Below are 21,892 nucleotides of genomic sequence, written 5' to 3'. Positions count from 1 at the left end.
ATAGTTACAGTCTTTACCCAACAGGTACTCACAGTGAGTGAGAGTCAGACACAGAAATCACTGCAGTCCTTATGTGTCAAGTCATCCTTATGCTCCAGTCTCAGAATGACATCGGACTGAAGGAAACCACGTTCAGCACTCCTAAATTATTAGAAAATAATCTAAATCCTTTACTTGCTTTTCTTAGAGATAAACAAAAGGAGTTCCAGTCATAATCCACTGTAACACTTTATAATATTCCTAGATCCATAATGAATTAGTAATTTGCAAAACCAAATTATGGGCATAGTGGAAATATGAGGAGAAGTTAAACGACTTGGAAGATGATGGATTAAAGAGGATGAGACTGGAGGACGGAGACTTGGTAGGACTATTACACTCTCTGGAGCCAGGAGGGGATGAGGACTTCAACTCAAAGAGTGGGGGTGGGGAATGGGTTGAACAGGATGGATTCAAAAGATAGTTAGGGGAAACGAGAGGGTGAGATTCAGGAGGAGGTGCCCACGGTCCTGCAGAACCAGCTGCAGTCCAACTTTTCTACATGGAAGTCCCTCAGGTCACGTTAGACTCAGCATATACAAAGGGAGCTTACCGTATTACCTTCGATCCAGTTCCCTTCCTGACTCTCTCATGTACGTCAGCTATGCCATGAATTTTCTATTTCTAGCCTCTGGTCTTAAAAGCTTGTGAGTTATTTCCTTTCTCTTTTTCTTCTTCCCTATAATCAAGTCTGACACTAAGCTTTGTCATTTTTCTTTTATGCACCTTCCCAAATAGCTCTTTACTCTCCTTTTGCTCCCATTGGAGAGGTCCGGCTCACCTCTCCTCTAGACTACTGCAATAGCTGACAGCTGGCCTCCTTGATTCCTGTCTCTCTCCACTGTCCAGAACATCTATATCATGACAGAAAGACGAATCTTCCCAAAGCCTGGCTTTCCTCCTCAGACCATATCGCCGCACTGCATCAGATCCGAACACCTCTGCCCTGCTCTAAAGAGCTCCATCGTGTGGGCTCACTGTCATTACACAGCTTGGTTCTAACTACACACCTTACCCTCCAGGCAGGCTGGCGTCCTTAGATTCCCCCAAAGTGCCAGGCTCACGCCCACCTCAGTAACACTGTTCAGGGTGATCTCTTCCCTGCAGGGCTCTCCTTCCCTCCTTCACCTTTCCTACCTGGTGAGGGACGACACGGACCAGTGCTTGCTCAACAACAGACACACCTGTCATCAACATCCCCCAGTTCAGCACTAAATGATTCCTTGTTTATTCCAAGCGCCAAGGTATTCTCTCCCTAGCTAGGATGTTCATTCCCCTGGGAACAAAGTCTGTCACTTTGCCCAGCTACTTCTGCTAACCTAAGAAGAAAGATCTCGAGGGAGCTTTGGCATTTTAGTTTTTGCTCTCATTTTAAGAAAAAAACACTATGTTTTTCTTAAATAAAGCATGGGAAATATAACAATAATTTTGGAACAAATTTGCATGCAGTTTATTCTCTAATTCATTTTTAATTATTAAATTACATATTTTATTTAAAATGAAACTATAACATAGGTTTGAGCCTTATAACCTCTTAGAAAACATGAATATCACCATCTCTACAAACTATAATGGATATAGTCCTTTTTTTTCCTTCATCAGAATTTTTAATGGTCCCAAAAAGAATCAGAAGGGAGTTTCTATTTATATTACATGTCAGGTACTGACTAGTTGCTTTCTTTTAAGCCTCCCTACTATACTGAGACAGGTACAAAGGCATTTTTTTCTTTAAGATTGACTTTTATTTAAAAGATATGCTTAAAAATAACACTTGGGTATGAAGTTGAAGAAATGCAGTTTAAAGTCTAATGGAAATTAAAAGTACTTCAATTGCCACATTTTTTTGATTTATTAATTAATTTATTTTTGGCTGCACTGGGTCTTCGTTGCTGCACGCAGGCTCTCTCCAGTTGCGGTGAGCAGGGGCCACTCCTCCCCCCCCCCCGCAGTACACAGGCCTCTCACTGCAGTGGCCTCTCCTGCTGCAGAGCACGGGCCTCAGTAGTTGTGGCACGCAGGCTCAGGAGTTGTGGTACACGGGCTTGGCTGCTCCGCAGCATGTGGGATCTTCCCAGACCAGGGCTCGAACCCGTGTCCCCTGCATTGGCAGGCGGACTCCCAACTACTGCGCCACCAGGGAAGTCCCAATTGCCACATTTTGACTTTTCAAAGAAAATAATGAAACATTGTTTTAGAAAGTTGCCTAATAAAATAAAGATGTGCGATTTCACAAGAAATTTTAAGAAAAAAAATGTTAAAGCATGAATAAATTAAGATATAGAAAAATATAAGTGTTCACCACAGTTGAATACATTGTGGCATATTATCAAGCAAATATCAAAGTGTTTATACATTTCATGTATTGAAAGGTTGAGGCAGGGGAGTGTGTGTCAAATGAGGGGACTCTATAAAGAGTATAACTGGAGGAACATGCAGGCAATATTTCCTTTCCATCAGAGGTTCCTTTAAACTCTCCCTGCACCTTCCCAGAACCCATGCTCCCCACACCGTGTAGTCCAGTTTGCTTAAGCATAAAATTATCAATCCTTTCTCATTTTAAAATGATATAGTCTTCATTAGAGTTTCTCTCCCTGATCTCCGTAGTAATCCCACAGCCCCTTTGATAGAACCTAAGATTCTAAACCACTGCAGTCAGCTTGTCCCCCACGGCTACAGTATCTTTTTCCCAGTAACCTCACCCTCCCACCTTCTGACTGGGTCACCTGAGTTGTAGCATGTGACCAAGGGCAAAGCCAATCAACACTCTGCATTCTCAGGGGCCGCGGGATTGGCTCAGGGGTATCACATGACCCAAGCCAGAAACTCTCAGAACCTCTGCAGGAGCTAATGGAAGAGGCTCTCTTTCCCACTGGACTTGAATCTGGGAGCTTTGAGGTGGGGCTGTGGCAGTGCGAGGGAAGACCCTTTCTGAGAATGGAGCCCGCACAGAATAAGGGGCTTGAGAGACAGAGAGGGAGACATGGGGTCCCTGACATCATGTAAGCCTTGAACCCAGTCTCACCGCAAGGCAGTCCTACACCTGGCCTTTCTGTTACCTGAGCCAATTACCGTCCCTTTTTTGTGTAGAGTTTTATCTTGGTGGATATTGATCTGTTTGTTTATTACTTGCCACCCAAAGGATCCTAACTGACTCACAGTGTAGATCTTCAAGAGCACTAATCCAAGTTCTGTTCTGAGTTGACTGGACATCAACTCACAAAAGATTCTCTCAAGTTCGAGCTTAAGCTGGGACCGGCACTGGAGTTCAGACATGTCAGGACCAACTGGTGGGAGCTAGCAGCATATCTGCATTAGCCTCCCCAAAATAACTCACCCTAAGGGAAGAGGAGCCAGGCCCAGCAGGCCTCACCCAGTACGGAGAAGAGCCAAGCCTCAAGGTCGGAGGGGAGGAGCAGTTTTAAAGAGAATCAGCCTTTAGCCCTGAGATCTGTCTTCTGTCCACAACCTGACCCAAGGGAGCATAAGCAAAAATTCAGAAAGCTGCTTGTCAAAAATTTATCTAAGTCATAGGGTACAAACAACAGCACTGGGGGGCCCTGCTAAGATTACAGCATAACACAGAAACGGGAGGGAAGTCTTCTTCTCTACTTGATAATATAACTCTGCTCATTCTGGACATCCCGGGCCTACAGCAGGCTTTCTCAGTCTCAGCGCTACTGACATTTGGGGATGGATAATTCTTTGCTGGGGTGACTGTCCTGAGCACTGCAGGAGGTTTGGCAGCATGCTGGCCACTACCCACTAGATGCCTACAGCACCACCCCCGATTTGTGACAACCCAAAATGTATCCAGACTGTGCCAAATGTCCCCTAGGGGACAAAACTGCCTAGTTGAGAACCTCTTCTTTAGAGTCTTAGTGGTTGTGGCCATAACTAAGATTTTAAGAATTTTTTAACACCGCCCACTGGAAGTGGCGGTGATGCCCGGTTGCAAAAATAAAGGTACTTGGAAGATATGCCAGTGCCCGGGATATGGGTGTGGGGAGTGAGGACAGCAAGTGAGAGGGCATTTTTAAAACGGAAAGTTTAAAAAAAAAACCCAAAACAAAAACAGGACCCCAGACTAGCAGAACAGCAGCTGGCCAGTCCCACCTTGGGGACACCCTGAAATACTTTGGGAGACTGCAAAGGGCTAGGGGACCGAGAGAACAAGTAAGCAGTGGTGAGAAACAGTGAAACATGCTCTTTGTTTTTCCTGTGAGCTCCTCTGTACCCAGAGGCCAGTGAGACCTCAGGATCTTTGGATTAAACCTGGAAAATCCCATAACTCTGAACCATACCAAATAGTTTTGGCTCAAGATTACTCATGACTGTTCTCTTGGTGACAAGTCAATTTACCCACAGCCAAAGGGGAATAAACTCCAGACTCTTATTTCTGGGGTGTGGACATTCCAGTATGTGCACTGGCAGACAGAGAACGCAAGAAGGTGTTTCCTAGGCAAATTTCATCAAGAGTCTCCAGGGCAGCAGGAAGATTAGCTTGGGTGAAGAGGAGGCATTGAGACAGAAAACAATCCCTGGGCGATGGAAGTGGAGCTTGGTGACAAGAAGCAAGGTTCTTGGAATTTTCAAAAGGAACCAGATTCATTGACTCACCACATTATCCTTGGCCTCTTATGTCTGATGATGAGGTGCTATAGTGTCATGGGAATTGGCTTTACTGTCAAGAGAGAGCTGGAGTCCAAGCCCTTCAATATCACCTCTTTGTTAAATGATCTTGAGCAAGTTACTTCTCTAAGTGTCAGTTTCCTCATCTAACAAAGCAGCTAGAGCAGGCCTGACACTAGAGCAGGTGCCTTATGACATGCTAGCTGACTTTCCCCAAAGGGAAGCAGGAGGTGACTCCTGGACATTCCTTCAGTGGACAGTGATCACTGGGTGCTGTTACTTAGTGGATGCTGTGGGGGAATCACAGGCCAATGAGGCTTGGTCCCTGCCCTGAAGGGGCTTGACATCTCATTCTTCGATCCCACTTCAATCCCACATTTAAATTATGTGCAAGTATAGAACTGGGCATGTGGGCTACAGTGAGTGCTAACACAAGACCCTGGCAACAAGCAGAGGAAAGAAAAGAGGACTCATATAAAAAGGAAATGGAGGGTGGGCCCCACTCTCCAGGCATGTAGTAAGTGGGGAAGGAGACAAAGTAGTGAACCCAAGCTTCCCACAAGTGTCCACTCCCATGGTGCCTTGTACTTCAAGTTCAAAGCCCTTTACACACTTGTGACTATTTTATTAATGACTTGGCTACTGTTTGTCTCCAGTGTTAGAGAATACACCCCATGAGGACAGGGACTGTGTCAACTTGCTCTGCTATACTCTTAGCACCAGCGCTTAGAAGATACTCAGAAATAGTGTACATCTTGATATGATACTATGCATAGAAAAATCCTAAAAAAGCCCCTGGAACACTACTACAGCTCATCAATGAATTCAGTAAAGTTGCAGAATACAAAATTAATACACAAAAATCTGTTGCCTTTCTATACACTAACAATGAACTATCAGAAAGAGAAATTAAGGAAACAATCCCATTCACCATCACATCAAAAAGAATAAAATACCTAGAAATAAGCCTACCTAAGAAGGTAAAAGACCTGTACTCAAAAAACTATAAGACAATGATGAAAGAAATTAAAAATGACACAAACAAATGGAAAGATATACCATGTTCTTGGATTAGAAGAATTAATATTATTAAAATAACCATACTACCCCAGGCAATCTACAGATTCAATACAATCCCTATCAAAGTACCAATAGCATTTTTAACAGAATTTTTTAACACAAATAATTTTAAAATTTGAATGGAAACACAAAAGATGAATAGCCAGAACAATCTTGAGAAAGAACAAACCTGGAGGAATCACACTCCCTGACCTCAAACTATACTACAAAGCTACAGTAATCAAAACAGTATGGTACTTAAAACTCCTAGAAGAGAACGTAGGCAAAACATTCTTTGACATAAATCATACCAATCTTTTCTTAGTTCAGTCTCCCAAAGCAATAGAAATAAAAGCAAAAATAAACAAATGGGACCCAGTCAAACTTATAAGCTTTTGCACAGCAAAGGAAACCATAAACAAAAGGAAAAGACAACCTATGGACTGGGAGAAAATATTTGCAAACAATGCGACCTACAAGGGCTTAATTTCCAAAATATACAAACAGCTCATACAACTCAATAACAAAAAACCCCAAATAACCCAATCGAAAAATGGGCAGAGGGGATTCTCTGGTGGCACCATGGTTAAGAATCCGCCTGCCAATGCAGAGGACATGGGTTTGACCCTTGGTCCGGGAAGATCCCACATGCCCCGGAGCAACTAAGCCCATGTGCCACAGCTACTGAGCCTGCGCTCTAGAGCTCGCAAGCCACAACTACTGAGCCTGTGCACCTATAGGCTGTGCTCCGCAACAAGAGAAGCCACCACAATGAGAAGCCTGTGCACTGCAATGATGAGTAGCCCCTCCTCGCTGCAACTAGAGAAAGCCCATGGGCAGCAACGAAGACCCAATGCAGCCAAAAATAAATAAATAAATAATGGGGGGAAAAAAGAAAAGAAAAATGGGAAGAAGACCTCAATAGATATTTCTCCAAAGAAGACATAAAGATGGCCAATTGGCACATGAAAAGATGCTCATCATTGCTAATTATTAGAGAAATGCGAATCAAAACTACAAGGAGGTACCACCTCACATGGGTCAAAATGGCCATCATTAAAAAGTCTACAAATAACAAATGTTGGAGAGGGTGTGGAGAAAAGGGAACCCTCTTACACTTTGGTGGGAATGTAAATTGGTGCATCTATTATGGAAAACATGGAGGCTCCTCGAAAAATTAGAAATAGAATTGCCAGATGATCCAGCAATACTGGTCCTGGGCATATACCCAGACAAAACTATAATTTGAAAAGATACATTCACCCTTATGTTCATAGCAGCACTATTTACAATAGCCAAGACACGGAAACAACCTAAATGTTCACTGACAGATGAATGGCTAAAAAAGATGCAGTATGGGAATCCCCTGGAGGTCCAGTAGTTAGGGCTCCATGCTTCCACTGCAGGGGGCACGGGTTCGATCCCTGGTTAGGGACCTAAGATCCCACAAGCCACATAGTGAAGCCAAAAAAATAAAAAGAAGGAGATGGGGCATATATATATATACACGCACACACACACACACACACACACACACACACACACACACACACACACACACACAATGGAATATTAGCCATAAAAAATGAAACAATGCCATTTGCAGCAATATGGATGGACATAGAGATTATCATACTTAGAGAAGTAAGTCAGAAAGAGAAAGGCAAATACCATATGATATCACCTATATGTGGAATCTAAAATACAACACAAATGAACATATCTATGAAACAGAAACAGACTCACAGACATAGAGGACAAACTTGTGCTTGCCAAGGGGGAGGCGTGGTGGGGAAGGGAAGGACTGGGAGTTTGTGACTAGCAGATAGATGCAAACTAATATGTACAGGATGGTTAAACAACAAGGTCCTACTGTGTAGCATAGGGAACTATATTCAATATCCTGTGACAAAAATTAATGGAAAAGACTATGAAAAAGAATATATATATATATATATATATACATATATATATATATATAACTGAATCACTTTGCTGTACAGCAGAAATTAACACAACATTGTAAATCAACTATACTTCAATAAAAATTTTTTAAAGAAGTATGGTACTGGCAAAAAAACAGTTACACAGATCAATGGAACATGATAGAGAGCCCAGAAATAAACCCATACACTTATGGTCAATTAATCTCTGACAAAGGAGTAAAGAATATACAATGGAGAAAAGACAGTCTCTTCAACAAGTGGTGCTGGGAAAACTGGACAGCTACATGTAAAAGAATGAAATTACTATAGAACATTCTCTAACACCGTATACAAAAACAGTCTCAAAATGGATTAAAGACCTAAATATAAGACCAGAAACCATAAAACTCCTAGAGAAAAACATAGGCAGAACACTGACATAATCATAGCAATATTTTTCTGGATCTGTCTCCTAAAGCAAAGGAAATAAAAGCAAAATAAACAAATGGAACCTAATTAACCTTAAAAGCTTTTGCAAAGCAAAGGAAACCATTGACAGAATGAAAAGACAACCTATTGAATGGGAGAAAATATTTGTAAATGATATGACCCATAAGGTGTTAATATCCAAAATATATAAACAGCTTATACAATTCAACATCAAAAAACCAAATCCTCAACTGAGAAATGGACAGAAGACCTGAACAGACATTTTTCCAAAGAGGAAATGCAGATGGTCAACAGGCATATGAAAAGATGGTCAACATCACTAATCAACAGGGAAATGCAAATCCAAACCACAAAGACGTATCACTTCACACTTGTCAGAATGGCTATCATCAAAAAAAAAAAAAAACCCACAAATAACCAATGTTGGCAAGGAGGTGGAGAAAAGGAAACCATTGTACACTGCTGGTGGGAATGTAAATTGGTGTAGCCACTGTGGAAAACAGTATGGAGGTTTCTCAAAAAACTAAAAATAGGACTTCCCTGGTGGCGCAGTGGTCAAGAATCCGCCGGCCAATGCAGGGGACATGGGTACGAGCCCTGGTCCGGGAAGATCCCATATGCCACGGAGCAACTAAGCCCATGTGCCACAACTACTGAGCCTGTGCTCTAGAGCCCGGGAGCCACAACTACTGAGCCTGCATGCCACAACTACCAAGGCCCGTGAGCCTAGAACCCATGCTCCACATAAGAGAAGCCACTGCAATGAGAAGCCCGTGCACCACAATGAAGAGTAGCCCCCACTCGCCGCAACTAGAGAAAGCCCGCACACAGCAACGAAGACCCAACACAGAAGAAATTAAATTTAAAAATAAATAAATAAAAATTTAAAAATAAATGGGGCTTCCCTGGTGGTGCAGTGGTTAAGAATCCGCCTGCCAATGCAGGGGACACGGGTTCAAGCCCTGGTCTGGGAAGATCCCACATGCCACGGAGGAACGAACCCCGTGAACCACAACTACTGAGCCCGCGCGCCTAGAGCCCATGCTCTGCAACAAGAGAAGCCACCGCAATGAGAAGCCCGCGCACCACAACCAAGATTAGCCCCCGCTCGCGGCAACTAGAGAAAAGCCCTCGTGCAGCAAGAAAGACCCAGTGCAGCCAAAAATAAAATAAATAAATTTTAAAAAAAACTAAAAATAAAAATAGAACTACGATATTAACCTGCAAGTCCACTCCTGGGTATATATCCGAAAAAAACAAAAACACTAATTCGAAAAGATACATGCACCCCAATGTTCATAGCTGCATTTACAATTGCCAAGATATGGAAGCAACCTAAGTGTCCATCAACAAATGAATGGATAAAGATGTGGTATATATATACAATGCAATACTACTCAGCCACAAAAAACAATGAAATTTTGCCATTTGCAGCAACATGAATGGACTTGGAGGGCATCATGCTAAGTGAAATAAATCAGAGAAAGACAAATACCATATGATATCACTTATATGTGGAATCTAAAGAATACAACAAGCTAGTAAATATAACAAAAAAGAAACAGGCTCACAGATATAGAAAACAAACTAGCGGTTACCAGTGGGGAGAAGGAAGTGGAGAGAGGTAATAAATATAGGGGATTAAGAGGTACTGTTATATATAAAATAAGCTACAAAGACATATTGTTCAATACAGGGAATATAGCCAATATTTTATAATAACTATAAATGGAGTGTAACCTTTAAAAATTGTGAATCACTGTATTGTATACCTGGAACATAGAATATTGTACATCATCTATACTTCAATTAAAACCAAAAGGAAATAGTGTACATCTTGAATTCCAAACAGCACATTTTTGTTTCTGATATTAGAGTATATTTTTAAATTGATGCCATCTTTTATCCTCTCAGTGTTTTCCCCTCTTAAAAGCTGTTAAGCTGATCTCACAACCTGCAGAGTTCTTAGAATTGCAGAAAGGTGTTTCCTAGCTAACTGAACAATGCAAGCAGGGAGTGGTAAACTGCTCCAATCTCCTCTCCTCCCTTCAGAGGTGAGGGATGGGTTTCCATTCCAGTTCTAGTGCCCCCCCCAAATTCAGCTATTGAGATGCTCCACCATTCAACCATTTCTAAGAAAGACATTGTTTCCCACAGGTGTATTTGGGAAGGAGAAACAAACACAAATTTAAGACAAGTGCACCTAATAAAATAGACCTCTAGGTAAGCACATATGGCACCTTTGGAATTGCAATACCAAGCTACTCCTTGGAGGTAGGATGTGTTCCATGGAAACACAGCTGATCTTCAAGAACAGAGTCCCAGCACTGGAAGGATGCACAACTCGCTCTTGGTAAAAGTTATACCGGTTTCTGTTTTCCCAGACCATGTATGAGGCAGTAATGCAGGCCAGCTGTGTCGAGAAGCCCTGGCATAAACTAAAGTATGATGCTTTATTAGGGGAAAAGATAGTCTCTTAAGTAAATGATGTCGGAAAAACTGGATATCCACATGCAAAAGAATGAAACTAGACCCCTCTCTTATACCACTCACAAAAATTCGAAATGGATTGAAGCCTTCAGTTTGAGACCTAAAATTGTAAAACTCCTAGAAGAAAATACAGAAGGAAAGCTCCTTGACACGAGTCTTAGTGATGATTTTTTGCATTTGACAGCAAAAGCACAAGCAGGAAAAGCAAAAATAAGGAAGTGAGACTACATCAAGCTAAAATTCTTCTGCACAGTGAAGGAAACCATCATCAAAATGAAAAGGCAACCTACAGAATGAGAGAAAATATTTGCAAATCATGTATCTGACAAGGGGTTAATATCTAAAATATATAAGGAATTCACATAACTCAATAGAAAAAACAAACAACCCAATTTGAAAATGGGCAAAAGATCTAAATAGACATTTTTCCAAAAAAGATATACAAATGGCCACAGGTAAATGAAAAGGTGCTCAACATCACTAATTATCAGGGAAATGCAAATCAAAACCACAATGAGATATCACCTCACACCTGTCAGAATGGCCATTATTTAAGAAAAAGAGAGAAATAAGTGTTGGTGAGGATGGAGAAAAAGGGAACACATGTGCCCTGTTGGTGGGAATATAAATTGGTACAGCCATTATGGAAAACAGTATGGAGGTTCCTCAAAAAAATTAAAACTAGAACTACCATATTATCTAACAATTCCACTTATGGGTGTGTTTGAAGGAAATTAAATCACTATCTTGAAGAGATATCTGCACCCCCTGTTCATTGAAGCATTATTCACAATAGCCAAGATACGGAAACAGCCTAAATGTCCATTGGTGGATGAACGGATAAAGAAAATATAGTGTGTACATATACAACCATAATGGAATATTATTCAGCCATGAAAAGAAAAAATTCCTACCATTTGTGACAACATGTATGAGTCTTGAGGGCATTATGCTAAAGGAAATAAGTCAGACAGAGAAAGACAAATACTGTATGGTCTCATTTACGTGTGGAATCTTAAAAAAACTGAACTCATAGAAACAGAGAGTAGATGGGTGGTTGTCATGGGTGGGTGTGGGGAGTGAATGTGGTCAAACTTCCAGTTTTAAGATGAATAAGTTCTGGGGATTTAATGTATCGATACATCTTAATGACTATAGTTAACAATACTGGATTATATACTTGAGAGTTGCTAACAGAGCAGACCATAAAAGTTCCTGCCACACAAAAAAAGGTAACTATATGAGGTGATGGATGTGTTAATTTACCTTATTGTGGTAATCACTTTGCAAGATACATATATCAAATCATGTTGTGTATCTTAAACTTACATGCTATATGTAAAGTTTATGTTATATGTCACTTATATCTCAATAAAGCTGGAAAAAATTAAAGTATGCTTCATTAGTACCATGGAGGTTAAACCCTTATGTTCAAAAGTACCCTTCTGATATGGATTTTTTCACAAATGCATTAGAAAGGATTAGTATACTTATTACGTTTATTAGTACACTTACTCTATTAGTACAATGAGTTGAATTGTGTCCCCCGCCAAAATTCATATACTGAAGTCCTAATCCCCAGGACCTCAGAATGTGACCTTATTTGGAGGTTGTTGTAGATGTAATTAGTTAACTTAGTTAAGATGAGGTAATTGTCCTAATCCATGATAACTGGTGTCCTTATAAAAAGGAGAAATTTGGACACAAACACACATAGGGAGAAACCGTACAAAGGCAGAAGTCAAGCTGATGCTTGTACAAGCCAAGGAACCCTAAAGGTTGCCAGCAAACTACCAGGAGCTAAGAGAGGCACGGAACAGGTTCTCCCTCACAGCCCATAGAAGGAACCACCCTGCCGACACCGTGATCTTGGACTTCTAGCCCCCAGAATAGGGAGAGAATAAATTTTTGTTGCTTTAAGCCATCCCATCTGTGGCACTTTGTTGCAGCAGCCCTAGAAAACTAACACACTTCGTATCAAAGAGAAAGGACTAGCATAAATCAGAGCTGGTGACAGGTGACTGAATCTTCTCTAATGGCCCGGCTTGGGGGAGGAAAGACACACAGTATCAACAGACTCCAGTTTACAAACTCCCCAGATCACTCACTGAGGTGTCTTTGGTCACAAGTTTCATCACTTAACTTTGAGGCCTGGGACAGACCCCCACGTGTTACTCTCAAGCACCAGTGTCTTTTTTTTTTTTTTTTACAGGAAGGAATTAAGCTCACACAGGAACAAGGAGAGGTATTTATAAACTTCAGATTTTGATAAATTAAGTGTACATGTTATAAGTTTAGGATAACCACTAGAATAGAAAAGAGATTGCGAAAATTCCAAACTAGAATGGGGGAAAACATCAGAAAGGAGAAAAACAACAACAATCCAGAAGCTGAAAACAGAGGGAAAAAACCAGAAAAGTTGGGAGATGAAAATTTGAAGAATTTCATTGGTCCATTTCTCAGCAGAAGTAGGAGGTACAATGCTCCCCTGAGAGGAAGGGGCCAGTGATGGGAGTGGGGGTCTGCAGGGCGGTGAAGGTTTGGAGGGTCGGTGAAAGGAATGAGAGACGAGGCCAATCTAGACTGAGTCAAATGGTCGACTTGCAGTAATCAGGGCCTGGCTGAGGATTAAAAGCACGGTTTTGCAGGACAGCCAATTAGCTATAAAAGACCAAATCAGGCAGAAAGTTGCTTGGTGAGTACAGAACAGAGCACAAAGAATGAGAAGCTTTTGAGGCTATTCCAGCCAGGCTTTGGAGTGGCGAGGCCCAGGACAGGAAGACTGCTCTACGCTCTGCCATGACACTTGTGCCCTCCCTTTACAGAGGGCTGCATAAAAAACGGAGACATTCTTATGACACAGATCCTGCTTCGATCAGACTCCAAAGATAGCCCTACATCAGGCAAGTTGTAAATGAACAAAGTAAATGGCAGCCCTTTGTGCTCTAGTCCAGACAGGTCTCCCGAGCCTGCCCCCCACGGCCGTCCGGTCTCTGCAGTCGAACAGTCACCAGTTCTCTTCGGATGAGTCACTGCTTCTGGTTGACCCTCTCATCTAGGTTAAGTTGATTCTCCTTGGCTTCAAGTTCAGAGGTGACTTCTTCCTGTATTTTTGTCCATCAACCCCACATATACTTACATTTTGAAGCCTCTGGGCCTGTTTGGGAGGAGCAAAGGGTAGCAGAAGGCAGCATGGACTGGAGGACATACAGACTGAATTCCACAGTCACCAGCTGGGTGACTAGACCTCTGTGAGCCAGCATTGTCTCACTTGTAAATTAGGGTTTGAATGTTGACAGGTTAAATGAACCTGTTTATAGCACGTACTATAAAGCACCTACTTTACTGTCTGACACACAAAAGACACTCAATGAACGACAGATCTCAAGGTTTTGAGCGCAACTCTGACGGGGACGTGGTGTGGCAGGCAGAAATAATGCCCCTCCACACACACCACAAATGTCTGCTGCTAATCCCCAGAACCTGTGACTGTATTAGGTTACATGGCAGAGGGGAATTAAGGTTGCAGATGTAATTAAGGTTGCTTTTTTTTTTTTTTTTGCGGTACGTGGGCCTCTCACCGTTGTGGCCTCTCCCGTTGCGGAGCACAGGCTCCGGACGCGCAGGCTCAGCGGCCATGGCTCACGGGCCCAGCTGCTCCGCGGCACGTGGGATCCTCCCGGACCGGGGCACGAACCCGTGTCCCCTGCATCGTCAGGCGGACTCTCAACCACTGCGCCACCAGGGAAGCCCAAGGTTGCTATTTGAAGCTGACTTTAAAATAAATTATCCTGGATTATCCAGTGTAATCACAAGAGTCCTTAAAAGTAGAAGAGGGAGGCAGAAGAGTAAGACTCAAAGGGTGACGGGGCTACAAGAGGAAGGCATGGAGAGATGCCATTTCGCTCGTTGGCTTTGTGGAGGAAGAGGCCATAAACCAAGAAGTGTGAGCAGCCTCTAGAAGCCAGACAGAGCAAGGAAATGAATTCTCCCCTAGAGCATCCAGAAAGGAAAGCAGCCCTGCTGACACCTTAGCCCAGTGAGACCGCATCAGGCTTCTAGCCCACAGACTGGAAGGTAATAAATTGTGTTGGTTAAGCCACTACACTTGTGGTAATTTGTTACAACAGCAACAGGAAACTAATATACCTGGCATCATGGAAGTTTTCCGCTCCTGCTTTCAGGGACCACACATGGGAATTCGGTTAGTACCTAACAGTGCTCTGCAAACTGAGGTATTCCAACGACACAACCATGACTTCTCTGCCTGGGACCAATTTGAGTAATTATACACCTACGTTAGTGGGGCAGTATGCAGCAGGGGTGATGGGGCTGGGTAGGTGCAGTACTCACCCCAAGCTCTGTGTTGGAAAAGTACCGACCACTGCTAGTGATTCTGTGGCAGCTGTACTGAAGCCTAAATGGTCCACCTACTGCAGGGACCTCCTGACACTTGGGGCAGGGTGGCTCTCCCACTGGTCCCTACTTTCTAGTTTACCTCTCTCTGGACCCTGTAGTGAGTCACGAGGAAGGACGGAAGATCTTGAAGGATGCTGAAGTTGGAAGCCTCTTCCTTGAACTGCTACTGTGGTGAGGTTGACACCCTGCATCTAAACTATCTTGGAAGCAGACCCTGTGCCAGCCAGGCCTGGATTCTGCCAGGATTTTTTGGAGGTTAGCATTCAAACCCCAGTTCCAGAGGCCATATCTTCCCCGTGGCCAAGCGCATGAGCCCTGGTGCAGGCAGCCTGGAAGACCCGGATTCAGGTTCCCGTGCAGTCAGCTCCCTAAGGACCGATAATGACTAGTAACAACGAGCCACTGGCACTGCTGGGTTCTGAACACTGTGCGGTTGCTTCCTCTGCCTTGGGCTCCACTGTCTTCCGTTCTCCATCTTGGAACTGTGTTCCTCCCACTGGCCCACTCTGTCCTACCTTCGCCCTTATCTCTTGGCTATAAATCTGTTCCTTTCTCTCCCTTGTTCTTCACAGCTCCCCATTTCCGCATCCCCTTCTCTTATCATTCCCTCTTGGGCTGCCAGGAATCCCAGGACCTGGCCTGGGCCTCGCATTCTCTCTGGCCGGGAGCAACAACTCGGGGCTCCAGCCACCCCTCCTTGATCAGGAACTGGGAATTCTAGTCCTCATTATACATCCCTAAGCCCTGAGACCCTAAGGCCACCATGACCGTCGACTACCCCCATCCACCTCGGTACCATTTCCAGTACATCAGCACATAACTGATGCTCACAAAGCTGTAATGACTCCACGGTGACTGGCTCAAATCCATTTTGGAACAAGAGACAGCTTAACTGAATGCGCTCTGCCAGGAACTAGCTGTCTGCCTTTAGAGAAGCCATCTCCACTCACAGCTGGAAAATGAGGAGGTTGGACCAGACCTAGGGAATGTCTGAGAGGCGCCTGTTCTGCTAAAAGTCTGTGACTCTTGGTAGAGCTCACTGTGCTTCCGTCCAGCACAGTGACCCTGTAATTGATAGTTTTATTTGTGAAGAACAATTACCCAAAAGCTGGAAGAGATGATAAATGTCATCTCTGCTAGGAACACTTCCTAACAAGCTCACCTAAAGGTCTTCGGGCTCCATGGACCCTGAGAGTCTAATACTGTGGTTCTTAACCAGGATGACGTTACCCGCTAAAGACATCTGGAGACGTTTTGGTTGTCAAGTGGGGGGCAGTTACTGGCATCTAGTGGGTAGAGGTCAGGGATGCTGCTAAACGTCCTACAATGCACCGGACAGCCTCCCACAAGAAAGAATTTTCCAGGCCCAAAATGTCAATAGTGTTGAGGTTGAGAAACCCTGTTCTAGAGTATGCAACTTTGTTCGCGCATTTGGTCATGACCCAAATATTTTATAATTCTGGGAACTGATAATGTGTTTCTTTTCACTTGCTAGAGAGGATAACCCCAAAGACTGTGGGTTTTTTTTCTTTTTTGCCCCATAGGATATAACGAGTTTTATATTTAATTTAGTAACTTTATTTCAGCTTCCTTCTTTCCACTGCCTATTAAAAAAAAGTGTCTCATTTTTTTCTGAGCTATATTTTGTTTTTTTAAATTAAAATTTTTATTTGTGTAGATTCACATACAGTTGTAAGAAATAATGCAGAGAGCTCTGTGTGTCCTTTACCAGTTTCACACAGAACTATATACAAGATCCCATCCAGGGTGCTGACATGGGTACAATCCATCCATCTTACTCAGATTTCCCCAGCTGTGCTTGTATTCATTTGTGCATCTGTATTTAGTCCCATTCAGTTTCACACATATGTAGGTTCATGTAGCCGTCACCACAGTCAAGATACAGATCAGTTTCATCACCACAAGGATCCCTGTTGCCCTTTTAGTAACCACACCCGCATATTCTCTTTCGGCCTGGCTTTCATCCTGCTGTGACCCTTACTAATGCTCACTATTTGTATGAGAATTAAGGTTTTAACATTTTGAGAAATACACTTTGACATATTCCTTTGCCATTACAAAATTACCCTACTAAGTAGCAGCTCCAGGCTGAGCTCTGATGACAATGGTAGACCAGATGGTTCCTAATTTCTCCACCATCGAGTATACTAATGAAAACCATCACTCTATGTGCCAGGAACACAGAATGACCATAAGAAAGCTACTTCTCTTCTCTGTGATTCAGTTTCTTCTTCTGAAAAATGGGAACAATAATAGCTCCTATTTCAAAAAGTTCATGGAGAATTCAACAAGTTAATACATACAAAGCACTTGGAATACTGTGTGGCACATAATAAATTCTCAATAAATTTTAGTTACGGTATGTTCTCTCATTTAATACCCACAACTATCCTACTAGATAAGTGCTCTTATTATCCCAGGACAACAGATAAGAAAACCAGGGCTCAGAAAGTTCAAGTAACTTTCCCAGAGTCTTAATCTAGTAAGAGACAAAGTCAGGATTAGAACTCTGGACTCCGTGACTCCAAGTATCACCTTTGCCCTACTCACTTTATGGGAATATTAGGCAGCTGTATGCAGAGTAAAAACCAGAAACTCACGTTCCAGAGGAACACAGGTTGTTGAGGAGGTGGGGAATTTTGTATGGGATGGGTGGCTATCAAAAGAAACTGAAATTCTGAGATCCAAATATCCCCACCATCTTATTTCTAGACTTTGAGGACTATCCATCTGAACAACAGAAACCCAAAGGAAAACCTTTGTAAAATGAGTAAAAAGAATATTTTGTCTAAACTTTCTTCCCACACAAGGCTTGGAAACACATGGGGAAAAGAAACCAGTACTTATCAGCTCAAACTCATTCAAGCCTAGCAAAGGGACAGTAGTCAGTAGAAAGGGAGGACAGGGTCCCAGAGCCTCCACCCTCAAAAAACAAAAGTTTTTGATCCACAATTCTTCCTTTGAAATATTGATTTAAACTGAGGCATAATGAAAAACTTCCTGGATCATGACTTAAGCAATATAAAAACCCAGCCAATTGGTAGCCTAGGAATTGAAAGCCCACAGTTGGAAAAGACTGGAAGGAAACCAATCATAAGCAGAGATTGAACCATCCTCACCAGCCCCTCCCATCTCAACTTCTTTGGAGCTGTGACAGCATAGGGCAGAGGTTCCCAATGCTGGGTCACAGGGATGAAACCCCCAGTGTGCTGTATGATGAGAAAAATGAGTAACTGAAGAGGGTAAAACAGTCTGCCACATTCTGACTGGCTCTGTCCTGTATAATTGCATGCATGCAGATGGAAGTGGGGAAGCCTCCTTCAGCAGTGGTTCCCATATTTTTAAAATGATCTGAAAAAATTGGAGGAATCATGGCCAGACTGCTAGCTGCCATCTAATGTTAATCCTTTGCTTTTGCCTTAGTAACAGAACCTTGGTTTTTAGCTTGGCATGTTGCCACTCAGCTAAAAGACTTTTCCCAGCTTCCCTTGCAGCTAGATGTGGTCATGTGACTAAGTTCTGGCCAATAAGATATAAGTGATATAGGATACTACCAGGAAGTTTCCTTAAAGGAAGGAGGCAGGTTCTTCTCCTTTCTCTTCCCCTATCTTGATATCTGGAATGTGAATGTTATGCCTGGACCATAAGTTTAAAGGCCACCTGAGCACGGCAAGGCAGTAAGCTCATGGCAGAGCAGTGAGCTAGAGGAAGCCTTAAGTCTTAGCCTAAAGTCTTAAGAGCTGCCATACTGGCCCTGGAGGGAAATAAACATTCATCTTGTTTTAAATCACTACTTTTCAGTTTTCTTCTTCACAATTAAACCTAAGCATAATTGATACAGCAAACAAAACAGGGTTTTGGACTTTTTATTTTGCTAAATAAAGCTTGAAAAAAATCAAACTACTATATACCATCACACTAACAAATATCAGAATAAAGAACTGTCTTTTCAATTGACTAATTTTTTCATTTGTTCAATAAACAGTGAACATTTACTATGTGGCAGACACTGTACTAGGGGCTAAGGATACAGCAGTGACCATATGAAGAAGACATGGCCCCTACCCTTGTAGGGCTAACACTTCGGTGACACTGTGAAAATCTCACTAAACTGGCTCTGTTTCTCGTTTTGCTGCAAGCCAATGATAACTTGGTCAGGACTGATACTGGTCCATACACCATATTTGGGAACCACTGCCCAGGTGGGTCATGGTAAAGTCTAAAAATTCAAGTAAATATTAAGCATTGCCTATAGCTTGAAAAAATGCTATGTCTCACATGTTAACTACTGTTTTCCAAATGTAGGTGAACTCAAAAAAGGAAATTAATTTAAAAGCATTACTGAATTCATAATAGCTTTCTGTCAATTGGGGGGGGCAATTTTTCTCAATTTAAAAAAATTTATCTATTTATTTTTATTATTTTTGGCCACATTGGGTCTTTGTTGCTGTGCGCAGGCTTTCTCTAGTTGTGGCGAGTAAGGGCTACTCTTCGTTGCGGTGCATGGGTTTCTCATTGCGGTGGCTTCTCTTGTTGTGGAGCATGGGCTCTAGGCGTGTGGGCTTCAGCAGTTGTGGCTCGTGGGCTCTAGAGCGCAGGCTCAGTAGTTGTGGCACACAGGCTCAGTAGTTGTGGCTCGTGGGCTCTAGAGCGCAGGTTCAGTAGTTGTGACACATAGGCTTAGTTGCTCTGCGGCATGTGGGATCTTCCCGGACCAGGGCTCGAGCCTGTGTCCCCTGCATTGGCTAGCAGATTCTTAACCACAGCGCCACCAGGGAAGTCCCCAGATAATTATTTTAAAGGCAGTCTAGAAAAGTCTGCTGGAACTGTACACTGTCCCATGCAGATGCAGAAGCAGACAAGGACAGGGGCAGGGGTTAGAACAGGGACAGAAGCAGAGCAGAAGTCCAAAGAGAGAGTAAGGACAGCAAAAATGGATTTAAAGGAAAGCCTAGTCATTCACACTTAAAAGAATCCTGGGTAACAATTCCAAGACAAAGCAGTGGCAGCAAAGTTGAGACAGAACCCAAACTGGGGTGCTACATAATGACAATTTTATAGTGTTCAAGAAAAATTAAGACATATGTTAAGTGAAACTTCCAGATAACAAATGGTGTAAACAAATTCCTGTTTCAGGGAAAATCACCTTCTGTTTCTCAAAGGACATTTCATTTCTAAGAACACTAAGTTACATAATATTCATCTGTGTTAGTTTCTGGGGGCTGCCGTTAACAAAGTACCACAAACTGGGTGGCTTAAAATAACAGAAATTTATTTCCTCACAGTTCTGGAGGCTGGAAGTCTGAAATGAAGATGTTGGCAGAGTTGGTTCTTTCTGGAGGCGCTGAGAGAGAGTCTGTTCTATGCCTTTCTCCTGGCTTCTGGTGGCTGCTGGCAATTCTTGGTGTTCCTTGGTTGGTAAATGCATCACTCTAACCTCTGCCTCTGTCTTCACATGGTGTTCTCTTTGTGTCTGTGTCCAAATTTCCTTCTTGTAAAGACATTAGTCATTGGGTTAGGGTTTACCTTAATCCAGTATAACATCATCTTAACTTGACTACACCTGCAAAGACTCTATTACCACATAAGATCAAATCCAGAGGTTAGGGTCACTGGGTGGGGAGGGGGCAGGCAGTGGTTAGGACTTGAACATATCTTTCCGGGAGACACAATTCTATCCACTACCTCATCCAATATAAAACCGCCAGAACCATCAAATTCCTTTTCTCTACTATAACCAAGGTTTTATTTTTTTTTAAGCAGGCTCATTGAACTCCAATTTTTAAATGGAAAATTTTATAATTGCAATTGCAGTTAGCTCTATTCTACTCCCAAGTTCCACTAAAACAAATGTAAGGGGTGTTGTTTTAATGGAATAAACCCACAAGGATGAAGAGAAGAGGAGAGAAAACATAATACAAAATTTTGGAAGCTGGAAAGCAGATGAGCGTGTGGTTACTGGCTTAGCCATCTAAGAAAGATGAATCCTAAGCAGAAGATGGGAAAGCTGAAAAGCATGAACATGGTTCATACCCTTTAATTAGAGACAGGAATTAGGGACAAGGGAGACTTTTGGAAGTGGGAGAGAAGGAATTTGTGGGAAATCAGGTTAAGAAGCAGTTAGAATCCCAGGTTCTCTCCCCAACATAGTAGATCTGAATGACTGACCCTTCTCCAGCCTGAAGGAGCTTGTAGTGTTATTTTCTGGTGAAAATGTCTGGACTGAGGATCACTTAGAACAATGGCGGTCAGGGCTATTAAACTGAAAATAGGGAGCGTGAGACACCGGACTTCTTCCCCAACTCAAACAGGCAGATACCCTCCATGCAGGAAATTGGAAGAATCTGCCCAGTGGAATCTGATCACCCGCTCCTTTTTCAAAAAGGCTTAAAAATACAAACATCAGGAGTTCCTCAATGGAATGACCCAGCCAGATACTCCACAGTGAAAAGGACAGACTTCAAGCCCCAACTTTGTGCATGGAGCTTCCAAAATCTCAGTGGTCTCTCCTTATATATGAGCAAACAGCCAAGGGCTGAAAACTTCCAAATGAACAACAGGCAGAAAAACAAACAAGGGAAAAATAAATGGGAAGAAACGAAGACAGTGGGGGAAACAACCTAATTAAAATCATCACCAAGGGCCGGGCGTGGTGGCGCGCGCCTGTAGTCCCAGCTACTTGGGAGGCTGAGGCAGGAGGATCGCTTGAGCCCAGGAGTTCTGGGCTGTAGTGCGCTATGCCGATCGGGTGTCCGCATTAAGTTCGGCATCAATATGGTGACCTCCCGGGAGCGGGGGACCGCCAGGTTGCCTAAGGAGGGGTGAACCGGCCCAGGTCGGAAACGGAGCAGGTCAAAACT

At 42.8% G+C, this 21,892-nt stretch overlaps 1 protein-coding gene across 3 annotated transcripts in view; it reads right to left on the bottom strand.

The window, feature by feature from the left end:
* Positions 1-21,892, bottom strand: part of BAALC (BAALC binder of MAP3K1 and KLF4) — an 85,072-nt gene that overhangs the window by 37,465 nt on the left and 25,715 nt on the right. The window contains exon 2 of one of the 3 annotated variants that reach the window (XM_059043144.2): positions 20,234-20,523. The exons of the other annotated variants lie outside the window; for them this stretch is intronic. Coding sequence (XP_058899127.1) covers positions 20,465-20,523 — 59 coding nt within the window. The 3' untranslated portion in view covers positions 20,234-20,464. Of the gene's footprint in view, positions 1-20,233; positions 20,524-21,892 lie in introns of those variants that run through there. 3 annotated transcript variants of the gene reach the window in all.

This window comes from Kogia breviceps, chromosome 17, assembly GCF_026419965.1.
Source record: "Kogia breviceps isolate mKogBre1 chromosome 17, mKogBre1 haplotype 1, whole genome shotgun sequence".
In the NCBI taxonomy this organism is placed as follows: domain Eukaryota; kingdom Metazoa; phylum Chordata; class Mammalia; order Artiodactyla; family Physeteridae; genus Kogia; species Kogia breviceps.
Note: the sequence above shows the minus strand (reverse complement) of the source record. Positions and strands in the feature narration are given on the sequence as shown.